At 51.0% G+C, this 22,010-nt stretch overlaps 1 protein-coding gene across 1 annotated transcript; it reads left to right on the top strand.

Annotated features, from left to right (window-relative positions):
• Positions 1-5,134: 5,134 nt before the first annotated feature.
• Positions 5,135-16,585, top strand: rtn4r (reticulon 4 receptor). Its single transcript, XM_047015323.1, is given in 7 exon segments — positions 5,135-5,189; positions 5,320-5,526; positions 6,261-6,365; positions 14,599-14,741; positions 14,743-15,441; positions 15,443-15,631; positions 15,633-16,585. Coding segments are annotated over 7 exon segments (1,746 nt in total). The 3' UTR covers positions 15,981-16,585.
• The last annotated feature ends 5,425 nt before the right edge of the window (positions 16,586-22,010 follow it).

The raw sequence follows: 22,010 nt of genomic DNA, 5'->3' as shown, positions 1-22,010 counted from the left end.
GGCGAGGCACTTCGCCCTACTTTCCTCGGAGGAATGTCCCTGTACTTACTGTAAGTTGCTCTGGATAAGAGCCTCTGCTAAATGACTAAATGCAAAATGTAAATGTAAGTACTTCTCTCTGATATGCTGTACGCATGCCTCATTGGCAACTGCTGGTAGATGAAACTCAGACTGTATGAAAATAAAACATCAAAATGCCATCAAGCCAAATTGATTTGCTGGCTTACCTACTCCATTCCCTAGACTCAGCTTGCTTGTGAGTCGTGGTTAAGAAAACCTATTTGTTCCACCAGGGGAGGCAGAAACACTTGGATAATGGGTCTAAATATCAGTTTGCCAGCACAGTTTTGCCGTGACTGATGACATCAGAACGAGGGGGGCTAAACAGGGGAAGCCTTCACAGTGAGCATGGACAGGATTCCCTGCAGCCCCCCATGAGGTCAACTTGCCCGACTTTGCTCTCAGACGTAGAATCAACACATCCGTTTTTTTCTTGGGTCTTTTCTTGGGTCCTTAGTACAGGACGGATGACGTGTTCATGAAACCCTTACACACCCTGGTCTGTACACTGGCCAACACAATGACTCGCAAATGTCCCTGACTTTTTACTTGTAGCTCAGTTACCAAATATCAGTGTTGGTCTGATGCTTTTCTGCCTAAGGCTTTGATTACTGGGTTGTGCCCCAGGATCAAGTGATTGTATTGATTGGGGGTTACAGCTATGACATATTTTGCATACATGTTGGTTTCCAGTAAAGTAACACCCTGTGTTAAATACTGCTATCTAACAAGATTGAACCTGTCATTAGGAATGAATGTGTAATTTCTAGACTCGATAAAAGGGTATTTGTCACAGCACATTGACGGGTCCCTAGGTGGATAACCATCCACACAGAATTAACCCCCTGCCAGTTGTCTCATGACCTGTCACACACCAGCAGCTATTTTGTTGATAGATTTTGGCTTCAATTACTTATTATCTTACATTGTCATTACTCTAATAATAACATCTGAGGTGTACAGGGTTGATTGGTGTGTCTACAAGTGTTCATATTTTGAGCATTAAGCCTATCTGGTTTTTCTGGAGAGAGAGTTTTCTGTTATCCTTCTTGTCTTTCTTTGCAGTTGAATTTACTTCAAAGTGATATTGTGCTGAGCCGTGCTATTCTCCTGTGGTTTGTCTTTTTGGCTTGCCTCGTGGCATTGTGTGTGTGTGTGTGTGTGTGTGGAGGCGCAGCACGCTACACGCAATCTGCAGCACCCAAGCGAAATGAAGTACCGTTACAACAGGGCTGAATATCTAGTTGATGCATCGTGTTTTTGATTTTCTTTGTCATTTAAGAAATGTCCTTTGGCTCCCTTTAATCTCTGTATGTATTCGACTTGGATCACGAGCACCTCAGCATGTCTCAAGTAGTCTAGTTATGCTTCATAAGATATATTCCATTATTTCATACTGAGTCTTTTATCCCGGACTGTTTTGATTGTCTGTCTGTGCGTGTTATGGCTAGACATCTGGCATACGAAGGCAGCAAACACAGTCCCATCTCTGAAGTATTCAGAGATGACCATTTAATGAGCTTTGGATACCCTCGGAGCTAGCCTTCCAGTTTTCTACCACACACCCACACGCGCACACACACACATCAACACACACACACTTGCGCACGCACACGCAGAATTCATCTCCCTCGGATCCCAGAAGACGAGCTGTTTTTAGACGGGTTACAGCCCGATTCTCCGACACAGAGCACACTCCGCAGCGATCTACAGACGTGCTGCAGAGAGACTCGGGCGGGAATCTACCACGCTGATCCTGGCGATGCAGGAAAGTGTGCCATCCCCAATGATCCACCGGTTTAAGTGACTTGGTATTAGCCTGCTGGAAGACAACACAACGGTTTAGAGGCTCCGTTGTTCGAGGCAGGGTGGGAACACTGGGAGGTATTAGAAGGAGTTAAAGGCTCTTACTGAGCTGTAGCAGCCCCCTGCGAAGAAGGATCCATTTTGTGGTTGGTTTGGTACCACCAGGGACCGGGAGATCCACTAGGGGGCAAGCTTGAGCTTTTCCACATGACAAACCTCTGGCCATTGTATCTCTTTCGTAAACGATCATAACATACATGATGTGTGTGTGTGTTTAGGTGTGTAGGTGTGTGGAAGGGAGAGAGCGAGAGTGGGTGTGTGAGTGGGAGGTTTGTGGTTGTGCTTTCCTGCGACCATAAACATGTCGGCCCTTCAACTCTAGTGAGCGGCCTCACACACATTCGTATGTGCTTGTGTGTGTGTCCTGTATGTGTTCAGCCAGCTTCCACATTAATCTTAATCTATAAATAACGAGCAAGGGCTATTTAGCATTCTGATTGAGGCAATTGCAGTCGACTTAATTCTGGTCTGTATTATTGGCGGAAGCTTCTCTTTTTCTTATTCCCTTTCTCCTCTCTCTCTCTCTCTCCTCTCTCTCTCTCTCTCTCTCTCTCTCTCTCTCTCTCTCTCTCTCTCTCTCTCTCTCTCTTCTTTCTCTCTCTCTCTCTCTCTCTCTCTCTCTCTCTCTCTCTCTCTCTCTCTCTCTCTCTCTCTCTCTGTTCTGCTTTCTGCATTCTGCTTTCCACCAACAACTGCTCTCTTCCGGTCTTCCTGTCTGTCTATGAAAAAAACAAACATTTCAGCGCCACGCGTGAAGATCGTAGCCAGGTTTCACCTGAGAACAGAGAAGCCATCCATTTGTGAGGAAACAGACCCACATCCCAACATCCCCTGGTCCCCCTAATCTTCCCTACCGTCTCCCAAGTCCTCCTAACCAGTTCACCCTGGTCCCCTCTGGTTCTTCCTGTTCCTCCGCTCCCCCACGTGGTCCCCTTCACCGCCCCTGGCTGTGCCCAAGGACGGACAGTTTGCCCTCGTCTGCAGCTCTGTGAGGCTGTGTGAGAGGAGCCAGGGCGTGCGTTCACCCTCTGGCCCACTGGAGCAACGTGTGGTCTGGGGAGAGAAGTCACCCTGGGAGGCTCTCTCTCTCTCGGGGAGGGGGGGGGGGGGGGGGTGGGGGAGGGACCAGCCTGCTGCATTTTTAACCAGGTGGACGAACTTGTCTCTGTTCAATCGTGTTTGATTTAATTTCCTGCGATGCCTGGCAAGGTGAGCACTAAAGGACACGGGCCCCAAAGTAGAGGAGGTGGCTAATTGTAGACTGGTTCCTGTGGCAGCCATCTTGTCTTTAGAGAGAAGATCAAGGATGCCTCTTCCCCGGTCAGGATGTATCTTTATCTGCAGATGAGTAGTGGAATAGGAACCCTTACATTGAAGCACACTCTGTATCTTTGTCTGTACACTCTCCTCTAAAACAGTGGCTCAGAGGGCTGAGTGCAGCCAATTCTGACTTTTTATTCAGATATCTGAGTAATTGTATCACCCGCCATGATTAAAATGCTACTAATGCTAATCCTTTCAAACGTCCCTGGAATAAGTCATTGAAGATATGGTCAAGGTTCTTGCCAAACAAGTAATTAGGCTCTTATCTGTGCCCAGAGGGCTACGCAATCAATCACAACTAGCTTGTTCCATTTAGACGTTGCTAGTGGCTGATTATAATCTCTCAAGGACCAAACGTGTGCTATTTGTTAGACTGAAAAGTGGTTTTGTCAAAAGTCAATCATTAACATCAGTCTTAACGTAACAGTTAATTTATTATTATTATTATTTATTTTATGATAGAATCCGTTAGATTTATTTGCTACCCTCTTAAAAGCATTCGGTTATCTCCATGCCCAAACACATCACGTACAGCAGAGATATATAACCAATCAATAAGCCTTCAGTATGTTATGCAAAACGTAATATGCATCCAATTGTCTTTCAGTATGCACAGCAGTGCTGCATAGCCAGCCAATCAGCCTTCCGTTTGCACTGCAGAACTTTCTAACCAGTCAATAAGCCTTCAGTGTACATCAAGTTTGGCCATTTGGAGCTTGGTATGAAAATCCATACAGTCTTCGATTGTACTGTTGCACATTTCCAATGGCTAGGCCTCTGGCAGGTTCCACAAGGTTTATAATTCAGGGTCAACTGTGAATCTGCTGGTTTAGCAACACAGATACTATACTATAGCAGAGTAAACCTCTTCTATTTTTAGACTAGGCAATGCTCTGCTGTTTACTCACTCACTCACTCACTCACTCAACCATACTCACACACACACACACACACACACACACACACACACAAACAGAGAGCAGATGCAATGATAAACATGCAGCTACTTTAGTGCTGCCTCTGAGCAAGTGTGCTACAACTTAAGAACACCACAGGACAGCTTCCTTGTCCTCCCTGGATGGTCCTCTGGAAACCAGCTTTTAACAAGGAGGAGAGAGGAGTGTAGGTGTACGTGCGTGTGTGTGTGTGTGTGGGGGGGGGGGTGGGTGAAAGAGAGAGAAAACGGTGTTGGATCAGCAGAATGAAGATCCTTCCTGTAACACTATGTCTGCAGAGATGAGGAGGGAGAGAGGCTGTGTAAGCACAACGCTCAGCCCCCCGGCCCCCCGGCCTCCCACCATCCCACCCTCTTAACCTCTAAGTCGCCCATCGCCTATGCTTCCAAGCCCTCCGGCCCCCAGCCTCCCAGCCTCCCAGCCTCCTGGCCTCCCTTGCCCCCAGCCTCCAAGCTTGCTTTATGAGAGGAGCACACGTGGGCTTTGATGTTCTCTCTATCACTCGAGAAAACCTTCAGATTGACCACATCATAGGAGGAGCATGCACACACAGAGAAGGCACACACACATACACACACACACACGCAGGATGGCTGGACGCACACACACACACAGGATACCTGGACGCACACACACAAGCACAGCAGTCGAACCAAACAAGGCTGCCACCCGAGCACTGAGCGAGGCTGTGTTCTTCGCACACGTTGGCCCATTAGCCTGACCAGTGAGAACCGCTCTCATTTCACAGCCACTAGGATCTTCCAGGCGGGGCTGGGGGGGGGGGGAAACTGCAGCTGAAGGGTGCATTTTAAAATAGCAGATTGTTTTCCTCCAGGGGAGAATGACTCATTACCCAGGCAGCAGAGCAGGAAGTGTTGTCAGCTGGGCAGCCGTATACTACAGTAGCTTATAGGAGACCGAGCAGAGCGATGTGGAACAGGGACAAGTGTGGAGCACACCTGCGCAGGAATGAGGGGAGTGTTGGTAGGGGTGAGAGTTCTGTCATGTGTTGTGGTTCGCAGTGACAAAATGGCTTTTTCATGAAGTCTCAGGTGGTTGCCAGGTTCTGTGGCGCCTTTATCCCCCCTTTTCGATCTGCCGGCTGCTTGTTCAGACTCCACTGAGGTGGAGCTGAGGTGTGTCGCCAAGATAGCCCGGGCCGATCCTCACCCCATCGCTCAAGATGTCTCCCCCCGCTCGGCCGCCACCCACTATTGGATCCTCATGTCTTATCAGATGGCCGCCTCACAGAAAATCTTTCACGAGCTCGCCGTCTCTTCAACCCACCGCATCTCCCAGAATGCACCCCTGTCCCAAGCTGGTGGGGTGGGGCGGGCGGTGTGGCTCTGGCGCAGGAGATAAGGGCGAGGGATACGGCAGGCCCAGTGGGGGGAGACCGGGGCCGGGGTCCGACCTTTCGAGAGGAAAAGGTGACTGATCCATGAGGGGGCCTCAGATGTAAAGAAGCTTCCTTCTTATCTGTGTGACATGGAGGAGAGAGGTTGAGGGAGGGATGAGGGGGGTGGGGGGGGGGGGGGTGGAGGAGGCCTGGGAGATAGCAGAGAGACTAGCAGGGGAAAAGTCTGGGTTGTCCCTCTAAGCCCCCCCCCCCCCCCCCCCTGCTCTTTCCTCCCTTTTTTCCCTTTCTTTCTCTCCTTTCTTCCTCCCTCCTTCTCTACTTGTCATCGTGGCTCCTCTGAAGAAAATCCATTTTCCTGCAGCAGGAAGCTATATCTGACTGGGCAGTAGCGATGCTCAAGTCGGTGGTAAATAATGCACAAGGCCCTCCCTCCCTCTCCCTCCCCTCCCTCCCTCCATCCCACTTATCTCTCTCCCTTCCCCTCCTTCACTCCCTTTTTCTATTCATCCCAAAGCGCAGCGGTGGCTAGCTACAATAACTTCTCCAGAGTGGGCTCATTAAACAAGCAGCCTTTGCATCTTTCTCCCTGACTTTCTCTGTCGAGGGGGAAAAAGGAACCGTAGCCTTTCCGTGAGCGCATCGTGCGAGGGGCCTTCTCTCCGCACACGTACCTCAGGTCTGGCTCCTTTCCCCAGCCTCAGCCTCCTCCCTGGCCCCCACCTTGGCCTCGGCCTCGCCCCTCCACCCTGGTCCCTGCCCTCTCCGTATGCCTCTCACCTGCAGTGCTTGCGGAGGCTCCCGTGAGCCAGCTTGGTGCTTTGCATTGTCATTGCTGGCTTCCAGGATCTGACAGTGGTCGACATCAGAAAGGGTGAGCAGATGGCTGTGACGTCGGCCTCCCTCTCTGGATGCCACTCACACGCAGGCTGAGTGAACTCCAGTTTGGGAGTCGGCACCCACCGTGGCCCGCGTGCATCCCTACCAGAGACAGGCATGCAGAGAGGGGTCGCTCCAAATGCATCTCTCCTCCCCCAACCTCTCTTTCTCTCTCTCTCTCTCTCTCTCTCTATTACTCTGTCTCTCTTTCTCTCTCTCTCGCTCTTCCTCACTCTATTGCTCCTCTCTTTGTCTCTCTCTCGATTGCTCTTTATCTCTCTCTTTCTCTCTCTCCTCGCTCTTCCTCTCTCTATTGCTCTCTCTCTCTGTCTCTCTCTCTATTGCTCTTTATCTCTCTCTCCCTCCTTCTCGCTCTCTGTCATCTTCCTTTTTCTCTCCCTCCATCCTCGGATGTCTCTCTCTGTCACTTGGATTTATTTGACATCCACTCTCCAAGTGTCTCCTGTTTCATCCCTCCGTAGATGTCTCAAAAACGCTCTGGCGCGCTGGGAGGCCTGTTCCTCCATGCCTCCTCAGAAGTAGAAAGGGTTTCATACGGTAATAAAGATTTGGCAGAATCCAAATCCGGTTGTGTTGCCAAGCAAGTGTTCCCAGACAAGGGATTTGCTTCTGATGATGCATTGCAAGATTGCATCTGATGATGCGTTGAAATAGTGCAAGAACAACAACAGGCTAGTACAAAAAGTATAAAATACAGGGACACAAGTGACAAATTAACAATAGAAGATATGAAATAGATTTGAATAGATAGTAACAAGGATAACAGTCCTGCTGTCAAGTTTCAAACTGTACAAGAGACTGAGATACAAGTATCATACTAATGGCACAATTAGAGGTTCTCTTGCTTGTGTATTACCCAGCATGCTGTAGTCTGGCAGGGGGGATACAAAGGGGTAAGGTTCAGAATACACACACACACACACACACACACATGCACACAGACATATGTACAAAATAGATATCACTACCAAATCCCATGCTAACATGCCAGCCTGCAGTGTTGGGCACAATGATGGAACCAGGCCCATGCTAATGTGCTAGCCTGCAGTGTTAGGTACAGTGTTAGAACCAGCCCCATGCTAACGTGCTAGCCTGCAGTGTTGGGTACAGTGTTGGAACCAGCCCCATGCTAACGTGCTAGCCTGCAGTGTTGGGTACAGTGTTGGAACCAGGCCTATGCTAACGTGCTAGCCTGCAGTGTTGGGCACAATAGTGGAACCAGACCCATGCTAGCATGCCAGCCTGCATTGGGTGACTCCTGAGATGAAAGGAGAAGGGAGGAGAGAGGTTTGTCTTTTTCAGGTCAATGTGTCTCCAGGGTACCCATACTTTGAAAATAGACCAATCCGTAGGAGAAGCTGCTCTGAATTAGTTAAAACGTGGCCCGTGATGATGGGTCTAATCCAGCTCCGGCTTACTCTCAAGCTTTGCTCCCCGGGGCCTCCCTGTTTCTCTGCGGTGATTGTTCAGGGATTTGTGCAGACGGCTGTTGTTGGTGCCTGAGCTTGTGTTTGCCATTAGCGATGAGTCATGCCATGACGAGAGTCAAGGTGAGAATGTATATTTACGGCCATCATCAGGCCTGAGGAGAACCTGGAGGCTGGCAGCTGAGGAACAGAGGGCCTGAGTTTGGCCAATGTGTGATTAGGGATGATGGGGTATTCAAATATGTGAAGTTAAGGAACATTAATATCCATGGCGGTGTGAGTCAAAGTGAAAAAGAAAGCTTCTAAAGTTGCACTTTCCAGAACAAGATTAACGGGTTGCAGCGAGGCATGACTGAAAAATCTGTGTGACTTGCTGCAGAGCTTGTTAAGGTCACAAGTTGAGGTTCACCTCATGGGGCCTCGTCAATCACAGGGTCTGCGTCGATGCGGGGCTGACGTGCTAGCGCCTGGGTAGCATCCGAGCGCAGCGCAGGGGAAGGTGTCGGGTGACACGTTAAGCCGATGAGAGAGACGCCGATGACGGCTTGTCCTGCGGTGGCAGTCAGAGCAAGTTGTTGGCACGCTCGTCAGAAGATGTGGGTGAATCCTGTAGCAGATGCTCAGTTGTGGATAGGCTGTGGAGGAAAGTGTGCAAAGTGAAGCCCAGGTTCATGGTTAAAGCTAGACGAGCTCCAGATCGAGACGGAAATTGCAACCAAAAAAACACAAAACGATTTCACAGAAATACGAAATCCTCCGAGTTCTGAAACAAACACCGTTTCAGCACGAATCCCTCGACGGCTGCCTTCTGGAATTGAGTCTAGCTGCTGACAATTGAGCTGTTGGAACTGCTGGTTCGATGCATTTTTCTCAAATGGAAACTTGCAGGGAAACAAGAGTTTATCTTGACTGGACTCTGGAATGCAAGCAGAACAAGCCAGGCTGGCAGGCTGGGAGACACAATGTAGTAATGATCCTGTCAGAAGGCTTTGAGTAGATAATTTTAAAGGTCCCAGAACAGGTCTTTCAGTCTGAAGAACACTGAGAGGTTCCATCACACCCACGTAAACAAACCTAAAAACCAGAAGGAAGAAACCACCACTTGGTGCTGTGCCAGACACATTGGGTGCTAAAATCGCTACTCAGACAGCCAAGTGTGAATGTCCAGGCAAGCAGACTGTGTAAGTGTTGGCTGTCAGTGGATGTTGTCTATGGTGCAAGCTGTTCTGTTTCAATGAGGCAGTCCTAGCTACACTGGATCTCTGTACAGCATTGGCATTTCTATGGGGGTTGTGAAGGGTTCGTACAGAACAGCAATGGCATCTCTGTGGTTGTCATGAAGCTTCGTACAGAACAGCAATGGTATCTCTGTGGTTGTCATGAAGCTTCGTACAGAACAGCAATGGTATCTCTGTGGTTGTCATGAAGCTTCGTACAGAACAACAATGGTATATCTGCGGTTGTCATGAAGCTCTGTCCAAGACAACACTGGTTTCTCTCTGGTTGTTGTGAAGCTTTGGACAGAACAACACCGCTATCTCTATAGCGGTTGCGAAGCTTTGTCCAGTTCAACACTGGTATCTGTGGTGGTTCGTCATGCCTCATTTCCATTCATACTAGAATAATGCCTTTTCCGAGAGTGTTATCAGCCTCTTCAATTTCAAACAGAGCTTTATTGCTCATAAAAGGGAGGATGTGATTCAGTTTAAGGCCTGCTGAGGAGAGGGGGGGGGGGAGGTGTGTGTGTGTGTGTGTGTGTGTAAGGGGGTTATCTCCTAACGCTCTAAACATGATGGCTTCAACAGCCATTACCATGCCGAGGAGCCCCTTCCGGAGCAGATGCCAACAGCTGTGCTGTGGGCCGCGAAGCTGAAGGAAGTCGCCCTTTTGGAAGCTTCCATCCGCCGTCTCTCTGCCGCAGGCTCCGCGTATGCCGACACAACGCAACGGAGCTAGGGGCTAACCCCCGCGATACGAGCCCAAAGTAGGGCACTCCTCCTCTGGTGGTTTGAGGAGAGCGCTGTTGGACGTTGTCCTCCTCTCAGCTGAGCCCCACGTTATTGACACAGTTTCCGCATGAGAGCCGTCGCGGTGAGGTGGGTTGCTGGGGGAAGAGGTGAGGCCCGGGCAGACAACATTCACCTCAGACACCTCCAGAGTTTCGTGAGCTATCTCTTCAAGTGGGCCTGTTTGGCTGGTTGCCAGGCGATGAATACCACGGGATGGTGACGAGGCTTCGTTTTGTGGCCCTGGACTCATGGTGTGAAGCTTCTCTCAGTGTTCTGTCCCCCGCTAGGCTTGTCTTCGGTAGCTATGTTGCCTCCTTGTTAAGTCATGTCGTTCTGACAGATGACAGATGCCTTTTGCTGCTGTGCGGATGAAGTTGTTGGGGATGGGCACACACACACACACACACCTCACGCTTTGTTTCTCTCTCTCCCCAAAAATACAAATAAACACATCTAAATTTCTGGACGCGTGTGCACACATCCCCTCGCTCTCTTCCTCCTGCTCTCCCTCCTTCCCCTCCTTCCCCCCCTTTCCCTCTATCTCTCCCTTCCTCCTCCTCCCTCCCTTTCCCTGTCCCCTCTCGCCCTTTCTCCGCCTTCGTCTCTCCCTCTCTCTCTCTCTCTTTCTCTCTCTCTCTCTCTCTCTCTCTCTCTCTCTCTTCCTCTCTCTCTCTCTCTCTCTCCTCTCTCTCCTCTCTCTCTCTCTCTCTCTCCCAGCCTACCCTCTGTTATTCATGAGCCATCTGCAGGGCAGCATTAGATATGTGTCAGACACGAGCCAGTCTGCCCCCTCTGATTGGCTGGACCCCATGAAACACACAACCTGGTCTGCCCCTCCGATCGGCTGGACCCCACCAACACACACCCCGGCCCTGTCCCTCTGATAGGCTGGAGCCCAACCAACCCACACCCACAGCTTGACCCCACTTTGATCAAATGCTCCCATTCTCATTGACCACCCCAGCCCCTCTGCATCTGCCAGTGGTGTCCGCTCCTCCGCTTCTGTTGCTCTCCCTGCCCTGTGTGAACATTTGGCCGGAGCGTGTGATGAATATCCTCATTGAGTCATGTTTGTCGGCGGGCAGCTGGTCGCAGCCGAACGGGCGGGCTTCGCACCACCTCACTGTACTCAGGAGCGTGAGGAGAGCATCCGCTTTGACAGCGTCTGGAAACAGGCTGTTTGCGAAAGCCCAATAGACGGCAGGCGATCCATCCTCCACCACCGCGTCTTGGTATGCGCGAAGGCACTCCACAACAGACACACACCGCGACGCGCCCCGATCGGGGCACACATACAGAGCAGGCGAGAAGAACGCGGCAGAATGCAGAGTGCTGTTGGAGAACCTCCCGCCGAGCAGCATGTGGTTTTCTCCTGACAGAGGCTTCCCCTTCCTATCTGGGCTGGAGAATAACCCTTCCTGTCAGCCTCACCCAATCCCGGGCCCTCGCGTGTCAGTCTCATCCAATCCCGGGCCTTCGCGTGTCAGCCTCACCCAATCCCGGGCCCTCGCATAGCAAAGCTCCGGTGATGAATTACAGCACGTCCTGAGCTCCTGTTTCAGCCTGCCCTCTGTTTTCTGGGAGCGCCAGATTCGTGCGCCTCTGTCACAGCCGGGTGGATGAAGCCGAATCGATGCTGCCTTCCCTTTCCCGGCTTGCCCGAGGAACATGCAGATGAGCCGGGAGTCGGCATCTGTCACGCACTGGTGGGCTACACAAACAAACCTCGACGCTCCCCCGCGCGCACTCCTGTATTTTCACAAGTGCTTTGTTCACGCAAATATTTCAATTAGGAGAACGAGAGAGAGGCCGTCCTCGGGTCGGCTGTTCGTCGACGCACGGCCGGGCGTGCGTGTCCTCTCCGTTTCCTTTTGTGAGGGTTTGTGTCGTGCTTGTCAAACAAGCAGAGAAAGTGCCTCAGTCAATGGGCTTTCACAGGGCTGAGAGGGTTGAAAAGGGTTGGGGATTAGGACTGCCAGGACCCACAAAAGAGTGCTTGTCAGTTCCAAGAGTGGATATGACCGTTGTCTAATAACAGATGTGTTTTTTCGAAGGAGACGGCATTGTCTGAAACTCGATTCTAGCTGGCAACTAAGGACTGGGATACCACAGAGAAGATGTGGGTGATAAAGGGTTTTCGAGTTGGCATGATGTTTTAAGACATGTCGCTTTTGTGCTGCATGTCGTAGGATGGGATATGGACGTTTTGCACCAATGAGCAACAGCACGTGTACACTATTTAATCAGATACAAGTACCATCAACAAAACGGTTTCAGATTTGTCCGAAATATGCTATGAAGAGTCTTTAACACACGTGGACCATATGATAGTGTTAAGGGTTGAACTAGCAGAACTATCTGTCCTGTAGTTAGTTATAAGACCTGCTTTTGACAGCTCTGAAGTTGGTCACGAGTCACTTTGAACAACAGAAGAAAACAGTTGGACTTGAGTGATCCCAGTTCAAAGCACGCACACAGGGTTCAACACAACAGGGAGGCTGGCTTCACATAGTTAATACGTAGTGACAGGTTTCATGGCTAGGTAATTGATACGGCACTAAATACAGAACCAGTCAGCGGGCAAAAAATAATTGGTTCAAACCTGATGTAATTTGAGTGGCTTCGACTGGTCATTCACCAGATGCTAACGAAGACAAGCAACATTATGCCCAGAGCTCAGAAACAGGCGCTTCAACATACAACGCGTGGGGTGGAAATAGCCCCTTAATGAACAGAGAGGGAGGGAGAGAAAAGAGTAAAGCAGCCGTGGAGAGACCACGAAGCGTGTTATGCGGTGAAAAATTTTGCTATTGTTAGGCAGGGGCTGAGGGGGAAAAAAGTGCTGCGATGCAGAAAAAAAAAGCAGAAGTCTTGACAGCTTTCCGGCGGCGGAGTCCTGACGGCTGAGGAGGAAGATTGGAGGGAAAGTGAAGCAGAGGGCCGCTGTCAGGCCACGCAAGAGCCCCCGATAATAGGGTCCAGAGATGAGCTTTCACCACCACACGGCGGGGGGGGGCGAGAGGGAAATGAGCGACAGAGAGAGGGAGGGAAGGAAGGGAAGAGGGAGATGGGAGGAAGAGGGGAGGGAGAGGAGAGAAAGAGGGGGAGGGAGACAGGAGGAAGAGGGAAGGGTAAACCTCGTGCATTTCCCAGTACTGCACTACCTGTCGCAATGGCTGGTGTGGGATTCCTCTCACGCCCCTGGCAGCTGGGGTTGGAAACCCCTCTCTCCAGAGAAGGTCGGAGAAGATTTGGTCGACAGTATCCGCTTCTCGACGGGGAGTGCTACATTTCTGACGAGACGCTTGACACGCTCAATCTTTGAGGAATTAGTCCAATGGGCTTGCACGTCTCGCGAATCGCTCCAACACCTTCCGTGCAGGGTGAAGAATATTGATTACCACGTAAAAACACAGGGCTTGTCACGCCTCAACTGTAGATCACTTAAACAACGATGTTTGCAGCAATTATTGACAAGAGCACATTAGGCTTTGTAACCGCAGGGACTCGGGATGAACGATGATGCGTCTTACAGAGAAAGCGCTTCCTGCTCCAGTCATCTCGACACTGCTCTTGCAAAAGCCTTCCTGTCATGGCCTGAAGTACCCCCACCTCCCCAGCCAGAAAACCCAGCCTGTCTACCCCCTGCAAGCCCAAATATCCGACCTGAAAAAAAGTCTCAATTATCCACTCTATTTTGAGACGGCTAATTCGGCATAAAAGCTGCCCACCCATATTTAATGAAGCGTCTCCCGTGGTCCTTGGGATGCGCTGATGCAGCCTTGAGAAGGCTCCCCAAGCACACATTAGCAGCAACGGGGTCTCTCTTTAAAGACACACTGCATCACCAGTAAAGAGAAGGTCCTCTCCGGGCTTGGCACAGGGCTACACCAGACCAGGCTTGTGGGTATTGCTGTCTCTTCATGGAGACGAAAGCTCGTCTTACGGAACGGTTTATTGACAGGAATGCACTTCATCAAAGATGTGTCGTTTCCGAAAAGGGTGGGGGGGGTTTTCACGAGGGGTCAACACTTTGTTTCCGGGGGCGCCCCCGTAGCTCACTGAGTAGTGAGTGTACCACGTGGGCTGAGGCCCTAACGTCGTGGCCTGGGTTTGAATCCCCCTCTCTTTTCTCCCATTCATTTCCTGTCTCTCTGTAACCATCTCAGTCCAATAAAACCATCCATTGCCAAAAGAATATCTTGAACATAAAGTCACACCAAAAAAAACGTTTGTTCCTGTGGCAGGGACCACACGGTTACAAACCTCTAAAAGTTGGTGAAGACATTTAGAGATGTTAATGTAGCATGAAAGGTGGGGGACACACCTGCTGAAGGGTTCTTCCCTTCTCTTCCCACTTCAAAAGACAACATTCCCTTTTCGTTCCCCACCTCTGGGACTGAACCTCCGATTCCCCTCGCGCTCGTGAGTCATCTGGCGAACAAATCTTTGATCGGGAGTCATTTCGAGTTTGCCTTTGCAATTTCTCACTGGAAGATTTAGATTTCACTTATTGATGACCTAGTTCTGTTCTATTGTTTAGAATTATGATTAAGCTCCAAACTGATCCAACTCCCCTGCTTCCTTCCTACTGCTCTCTCTCTCTCTCTCTCTCTCTCTCTCTCTCTCTCTATCTCTCTCTCTCTCTCTCTCCTCTCTCTCCTCTCTCTCTCTCTCTCTCATTGTCTCTCGCTCTCCAGGGAGTCGACTCCTGTTCCTGGTGGTGTGGTTAAACCTGGTGCCTCAGGCACACGGCTGCCCTGCCAGATGTGTGTGCTACAGCGAGCCGAGGCCCACGGTGGCCTGCCAGCAGCAAGGACTGTCATCCATCCCCACCGAGATTTCCCGTACGGAGCCAGCGGATATTCCTTCAGAGCAACAAACTGACGGTGGTCAGGTCCACCAGCTTCAGCTCCTGCCACAACCTCACCGTTCTCTGGCTGTACTCCAACAACATCAGCCACATCGAGGCCGGGGCCTTCTATGGGATGGAGAGACTCGAGGAACTGGATATCGGGGACAATAACAACCTGCGTATCATCAGTCCCATGGCTTTCCGGGGCTTGAACAAGCTGCACACGCTGCACCTGCATCGGTGCGGCCTTTCGGAGCTCTCTGTCGGGGTGTTCCGGGGGCTTTTCTCCCTCCAGTACCTTTACCTGCAGGACAACAACCTGCTGGCGCTGCACAACGACACTTTCATGGACCTGGCCAACCTCACGTATCTCTTCCTGCACAACAACAAGATCAAGACGGTGTCGGAGCACATGCTGAGAGGCCTGGTCAGCCTGGACCGGCTGTTGCTCCACCAGAACTGGGTGGTCCACGTTCAGCCGAGGGCTTTCAGCGACCTGGGCAAGCTCACCACTCTGTTTCTGTTCTACAACAACCTGACCGTGCTGACGGGGGAGACCATGGAGCCGCTGGTGTCGCTGCAGTACCTGCGCCTCAACGGGAACCAGTGGGTCTGCGACTGCCGGGCCAAGACCCTGTGGGACTGGTTCAAGCGCTTCAAGGGTTCGAGCTCCGAGCTGGAGTGCGACGGTTCCCGCCGTCCTGGCAGGGAAGGACCTGAAACGCCTGAAGAGCAGCGACCTGGAGGGCTGCGTGGAAACACCTCGGGTCCACACCCACCTGTTTAGCTCCAAGACAGATGACCCCCTGGGAGAGTCCCTTCCCAGGTGTTGTCTTCCCGACAACGACAAGTCCTCCATCCTCTCCGGAAAAGCTATTTCCCGACCCGTCGTCCTACAACAGCCGCCAGATCACCAATAACCCCCTGAAGGAGAAGGAGAACATATCCAAGACCAAATTCCGGGAGGCGGAGAGGACGAAAAACGAGACCCGGAACAAGCAGAGTTTGAACGACGGGCCGCTGGGGACTTTGTCCAACGACCTGGATCAGCTGAACCCAGAACTGCTGAACAACCTTGAACCTTCTACAGCCCCATCCAAGAAGAAGAAGAAGTGCGTCAAAAAGCCCAAATCGGACGCTCACTGTCTGAGAGGGGGTGGGTCGACGTTGCAGGTGCTAGGCTGGTTCGTCCTGCCCTTGCTCTGGATGTGGCTGCCGATGTCTTAGGACCGGAGGTCCTTCTCTCACAAGTCGGACTCACAGATTGTTCATGCCCATGACAGTGACCCAGGATTCGCAGTGACCCTCCACAACAGTCAAGGGACTGAGAAAGAGGAAGTCGCGTTGACCCGTCAGGGGTAGACTCACAAAAATAGGAGAAGTTAAGAGTACATTTAACAAAATGGATGCCTTTACAGAACACTTCAGCTCTAATGTATATAACGAATTGGTGCCCAAATTTCTGTGTTCCGTATGTACTGAACTGTGTCGTGTCTAAGCTACACTTTGAAGTGTGTCATCTTTGTTTTCCCCTCTCAAAAAGCTTTTAAGACGGTGACTGCACGGCCACACACCGGAAAAAACACAGGAAATGAGAGCGTCGAACGCACACGAGGAATGTCTTGTGGGCTGTTTGTTGAGAAAGATCTTCATTCCCCATCGTTTATTCAAAAAGTGATGCATATGTTGGGTACTGTTATGTTTTTTTTTTTTTTTTAGTTTATAAGTACTTAAGTAAAAACAGACGTTTGATCTCCCTCAATATGAGTTTGTTTTTCCTCACAGTGTGGCCACGGGCGGCGGGGAGAAAGCTGTCCATTTGTTCACTCGGACTGAAAATGAAATCATAGATGTGCATTTTATTTTACTTGTGTACAAGTATGAATATATTATGAATAAAAACTCTTCTTTCATAGAGATGGCTGCGGTTTGTGGATGTTTCAATCTCTGCGTGAGTATGCTCGTCCAAGCACGGAGTACGATTCAGCTCTAAGTTGACCAAAGGAATCCTATTGATACATGCTAGGCATAGGTAATATGTTGATGAGCCTCCCTGGGTATTTCAACACAGAAATAATAACGACAGTATGAACACAGTTGTTACGTCATATGGGTGATGCAAGCTGACTTGTATCCCAGTCCGAACATAACAGATCAGCGCGGGCCAGTGTGTCTCTCATCTCAGTCAGGCGTCAGGCCAGAACGACACCCTCTCCTCCCACAGATCCTCACTGACAGTGGGCTGGCCTACAGTGACATGCTCCCTATCTGGAGGAGGATGTCTAGAGTCTGATTGTCACGTCTGGCCCCAGCTCAAGTCCGGGCGCCTCCACATGGAGTTCCCTGAGGACGCAGTACCACGTCGGACGAGTGTCTCACCTCCAGCCCGTCCCCAATCACCCAAGGATCCAGAAGCCAATCATCTGCATCGAGACGACAGCACAGCAAGCTGCGAACCGCGTGGCCTCAGCGCTTTGACGATTATCTCGGTTGACCTTTTCACGGCACTTTTTGACTACAGCTTCCTCTTCCGGATCAGGACCTGCCTGTGCTGATTGGTGCATGTCAAAGCCGTTTGTGAATGTAAACCTGTGTGTATGGTCTTTCTGGGGGGAAGGATCAAAGACAGCTAGCGATGAATAACACTAGCTTGCCCCCAACATCCCACTGCGTTACGGCTGATGTGAAAGCTGCAGCGTTTCTAAGAGCAGGTTTTTTTTGCAGTTAGCGCACGTGCTCGAGACCCACTTGCCCCAGGCAACTGCCAGATTCCAAAGTGAGGTAAAATTAAGTTTATGTGTATTGAAATCCATGAATTCTGTGTTGCTCATCATTTTGATACATTATTGAAGGCACATGGGGATAAACCGGTGAATATTCAATGGAACGACACCACACATAACTACTCTGAGTTTGACCTGAGGGCCTTCACGAAAACGACATCAACGTGTTTCATGTGTGCCTGCTGCTCAGGCTGCGTCACAAAGGTCTGACGTGAACTCAGGTTGGCTTCTCACCGCTGTATTTGGAAAAGGCAGAAAGGTCTGCTGCAAAAACACGCCGTCAAATCCAGTATTACGCTGGACGGATAATCGGCCTCAAATTAAGTCAAGATCTGGTCTCCAATCCAGGCTATATCTCGCAGAAAGCGAGAGGATTAGACAAATGCTGGGGCTTTTTGAACAAATCCCTTGTGGGTGATGTCCATTAACCCTGGCGAGGGACGGAAAGGATACGCAGGGACCTGAGGATAGCAATCGGAGGAGGGAGTCGACCGAATCGAGCCTGCTGTCTCATGGCTGAGAGGAGAGAGAGCAGGGGGCGCTGGGACGTGTGCTGATGCTACGAGTTATGGGTACTGACTCCACAGAGCCCTCCTCTGTCCATCTACTCAGAGGGAGAATGAACAGCTCGTCCACTCCCCAAAAACACCTAGCAGATAAGCCCAATCGCCGAGGTCGCTTTCGGAGATACACTCTTCAGTGTCTGGCCGCAACGTTGATGCGCTGAACCTTTCACTCTGTCTGTTTCACAATCACACACACACACGCACAATCGCACACGCATACACAAATGCACACCCATACACACATACACATGCTTAACAGACACACAGATACACACGCACACACTCGTTCTACTGGAATGACAACCTATGTTAACTGTCTAACACACTCTCCCAACACTGTTTGTCTCCTCTTTTGACCCCAATGAGGGACAAGTTTGTGATGGCCGTGCAGAAAAAGAAAGAGAGAAGGATAGGAGAGAAGAATAAAAAGAGGAAAGAGAAAAGAGATTATGGGAGTCAGATGGCTGAGAGGATGGGGAATCTGGCGGGAATCAGAAGGTTGCTGGATCGATTCCAGGCCGTGCAAAATGACGTTGTGTCCTTAGGCAAGACACTTCACCCTACTTGCCTCAGGGGGAATGTCCCTGTACTTATTTTAAGTCGCTCTCGATAAGAGCGTCTGATAAATGACTAAATGTAATGTAAATGTGAGATTCCTGGTCTGAAGGGGATGGCGGAGGGATATGTCGTGTCCCAAGGTGTGGCGGAGGGATAGGGCACGTCCCTAGGGGTGGTGCGGTCCTCCTAGTCCCTGAGCAGGTTGGCAAACATGACCGCTGGTTGGTGCTGTATCTGCTCCTCCTGGGGGAGGAAGGCTTCCATGAGGTCATGTAGCTGGGCCATGAAGCCCTCTGGAACCTGGGGAAGGGGGTGGACAAGAGCAGGAGGGAGGCTGAGTCCAACACCAAAACAGGTAGTGACAGATCAGTCAACCACTTGTACACTTTTGCTCGCATCGTGGAGTAGATGGTCATGACTTCCATGTCCCTATCTAGACATGGTGATGTCACTGCAGCCCTGTGATGCAGGAGCGGGGAGGCGGGGCTCTTACGGTGACGGACGGCTGGTGACGGTGCAGCTCCATCAGGCCCAGCAGAACCAGCTCAAACACCACGTCTGGGACGCTCAGGGGACGCATCTGAAAACAGTTCCCAGGAATCAGGGTTAGGGTCAGCTCTCAGACTCTCACATCTCTGATTCTGATCAAGTCAGGTGAGATGAGAGGAGTCAGGAGGTGTCCAGGTTATTAGACTGTGCTTATTGCCTGGGCTTCGAGGCCAATTTGTGCTTGAAAAACAATGTCAGCCATACAGGTTGGTTTCCACAGAGACAGTGTCTCACACCTTCTGGAATGTGTAAGGTCACAGCCCCCATGCCAAAGTTGCACATTGAGACTGCCTTGCTCAATGAAGATGTTGTGAACTTGGCACATTTTTATGAGCATGAACTGACCATACCAGGAGGCTGAGGTCTAGCAGGGGAAAAACATTTCCTCTCTTCTTCCTTTCCTGCCCTCCTCTCCCTCACCATCCATCCTCCCCTCCCCTTCATCTCCTCTCCCCTCCTTTGCCTCCCCTTCCCCCTCTCGTCCCCCTCTCCTCACCTCCTCCAGAGCCAGCTCTTGCATGATGGCGTCGAGGTGGGCGTGGTCCGAGGAGTAGTCCAGCAGCCTGTCATAACTCTGAAACAGCTGCTCCTCATCCTGGAGAACAACAACACAATGCCCGTGTGCAAACACACACACACAGACCCCATGTTTTCTAAGGTGTGTTCGATTTATCTCCAAGTTAGTACGTGTGTAGACTGTTCAATTGGTGACATCCTACCAGGGTGACATATATCAAGGTCACCCGAAGTCTAGTACTGTTGGTGGAGGGATAATATGTTGGACACCTTTTGTGCTTCGGTTGCCAGCCTCCTTAGAAGCAGGCAAACTGCCTCCAACATGGACTCTCTGCTGTCAGGATGAGAACACAGCGTCTGGGGACAAACATGGACGATCAGAAAACTAGCTCATGCAATAAATACTAACAGCACACAGGAGTTAGCTACCTAGCATTTTATAGAACATCGACACACAGGAGCTAGCTAGATGGTAGACTAGTCACAGTGAAGGCCTGCCTGAGAGCTGCAACGTTGTAGGACAGGTCAACAAACCCCTCTGCTGGTGAAGTGGGAGCTGTGGAGATACATCAGTCAAGTTAATCAGAATCAGAATGGGATTTGTTCGCCATGAAAGTTTGCACAGACAAAGACATTTACTTTGGCAGGAAGGTGCATACAATAAACATATAGGAACCTAAAATGTAAATATGTGGACTATCTATACTAAGGGTACATAGGGTACATAAACTAGCAGTACTAATTGGAATTCGAAATTAATAAAATGTACAATAAAATAAAATATAAAATAAAATAGAGTTTCAAGTTTTCACCTGGAGAAGCTACTATAAAGCAATGAGGGGAACCTTGATAACGTGCATTCCTGTACATACAGTAGTGCTGAGCACCAGAGTGCTGATTCATATCATCTAAAAGAACCATGTGTATGGCGTCTTGTCAAATGTAACAATGAAAACATGCCGGTTAAGGAATAAATTGTACCTTAAGGCTTGGAGTTTCACGTTCCGCAGTGTAATCACTCTCATGATTGTCAGCGCCGACACGGTCATCGTAACCATCCTGTGCTCCTCTGTCACGGTGACGATGACAAGCAGAATCTTCCGAGTCCTGCTCATCCGAGTCCAGGTCTGGGTTCTGGTGTCCATCTTGACCCTGGTCCCAGTCCTGGTCCTCTCCCCGAGCCTGTCCTCCTCATCCTCCTCCCCAGAGGAAGAGTCCTGGTCCTGGGAGGACTCCTCCTCATCCTCCTCCCCAGAGGAAGAGTCCTGGTCCTGGGAGGACTCCTCCTCATCCTCCTCCCCAGAGGAAGAGTCCTGGTCCTGGGAGGACTCCTCCTCATCCTCCTCCCCAGAGGAAGAGTCCTGGTCCTGGGAGGACTCCTCCTCATCCTCCTCCCCAGAGGAAGAGTCCTGGTCCTGGGAGGACTCCTCCTCATCCTCCTCCCCAGAGGAAGAGTCCTGGTCCTGGGAGGACTCTTCCTCATCCTCCTCCCCAGAGGAAGAGTCCTGGTCCTGGGAGGACTCCTCCTCATCCTCCTCCCCAGAGGAAGAGTCCTGGTCCTGGGAGGACTCCTCCTCATCCTCCTCCCCAGAGGAAGAGTCCTGGTCCTGGGAGGACTCCTCCTCATCCTCCTCCCCAGAGGAAGAGTCCTGGTCCTGGGAGGACTCCTCCTCATCCTCCTCCCCAGAGGAAGAGTCCTGGTCCTGGGAGGACTCCTCCTCATCCTCCTCCCCAGAGGAAGAGTCCTGGTCCTGGGAGGACTCTTCCTCATCCTCCTCCCCAGAGGAAGAGTCCTGGTCCTGGGAGGACTCCTCCTCATCCTCCTCCCCAGAGGAAGAGTCCTGGTCCTGGGAGGACTCCTCCTCATCCTCCTCCCCAGAGGAAGAGTCCTGGTCCTGGGAGGACTCCTCCTCATCCTCCTCCCCAGAGGAAGAGTCCTGGTCCTGGGAGGACTCCTCCTCATCCTCCTCCCCAGAGGAAGAGTCCTGGTCCTGGGAGGACTCCTCCTCATCCTCCTCCCCAGAGGAAGAGTCCTGGTCCTGGGAGGACTCCTCCTCATCCTCCTCCCCAGAGGAATAGTCCTGGTCCTGGGAAGACTCCTCCTCATCCTCCTCCCCAGAGGAAGAGTCCTGGTCCTGGGAGGACTCCTCCTCATCCTCCTCCCCAGAGGAAGAGTCCTGGTCCTGGGAGGACTCCTCTCCGTGGGTTGGGGTGTTTTTGGACACCCAGGAGGTTCTGGCTGTGGGGCGCAGAATCCCATCTGGACCCACCATCATGCAGGCCTC

Source organism: Hypomesus transpacificus, unplaced genomic scaffold, assembly GCF_021917145.1.
Source record: "Hypomesus transpacificus isolate Combined female unplaced genomic scaffold, fHypTra1 scaffold_30, whole genome shotgun sequence".
In the NCBI taxonomy this organism is placed as follows: Eukaryota; Metazoa; Chordata; class Actinopteri; order Osmeriformes; family Osmeridae; genus Hypomesus; species Hypomesus transpacificus.
This window is presented reverse-complemented; position numbering and strand designations above follow the sequence as displayed.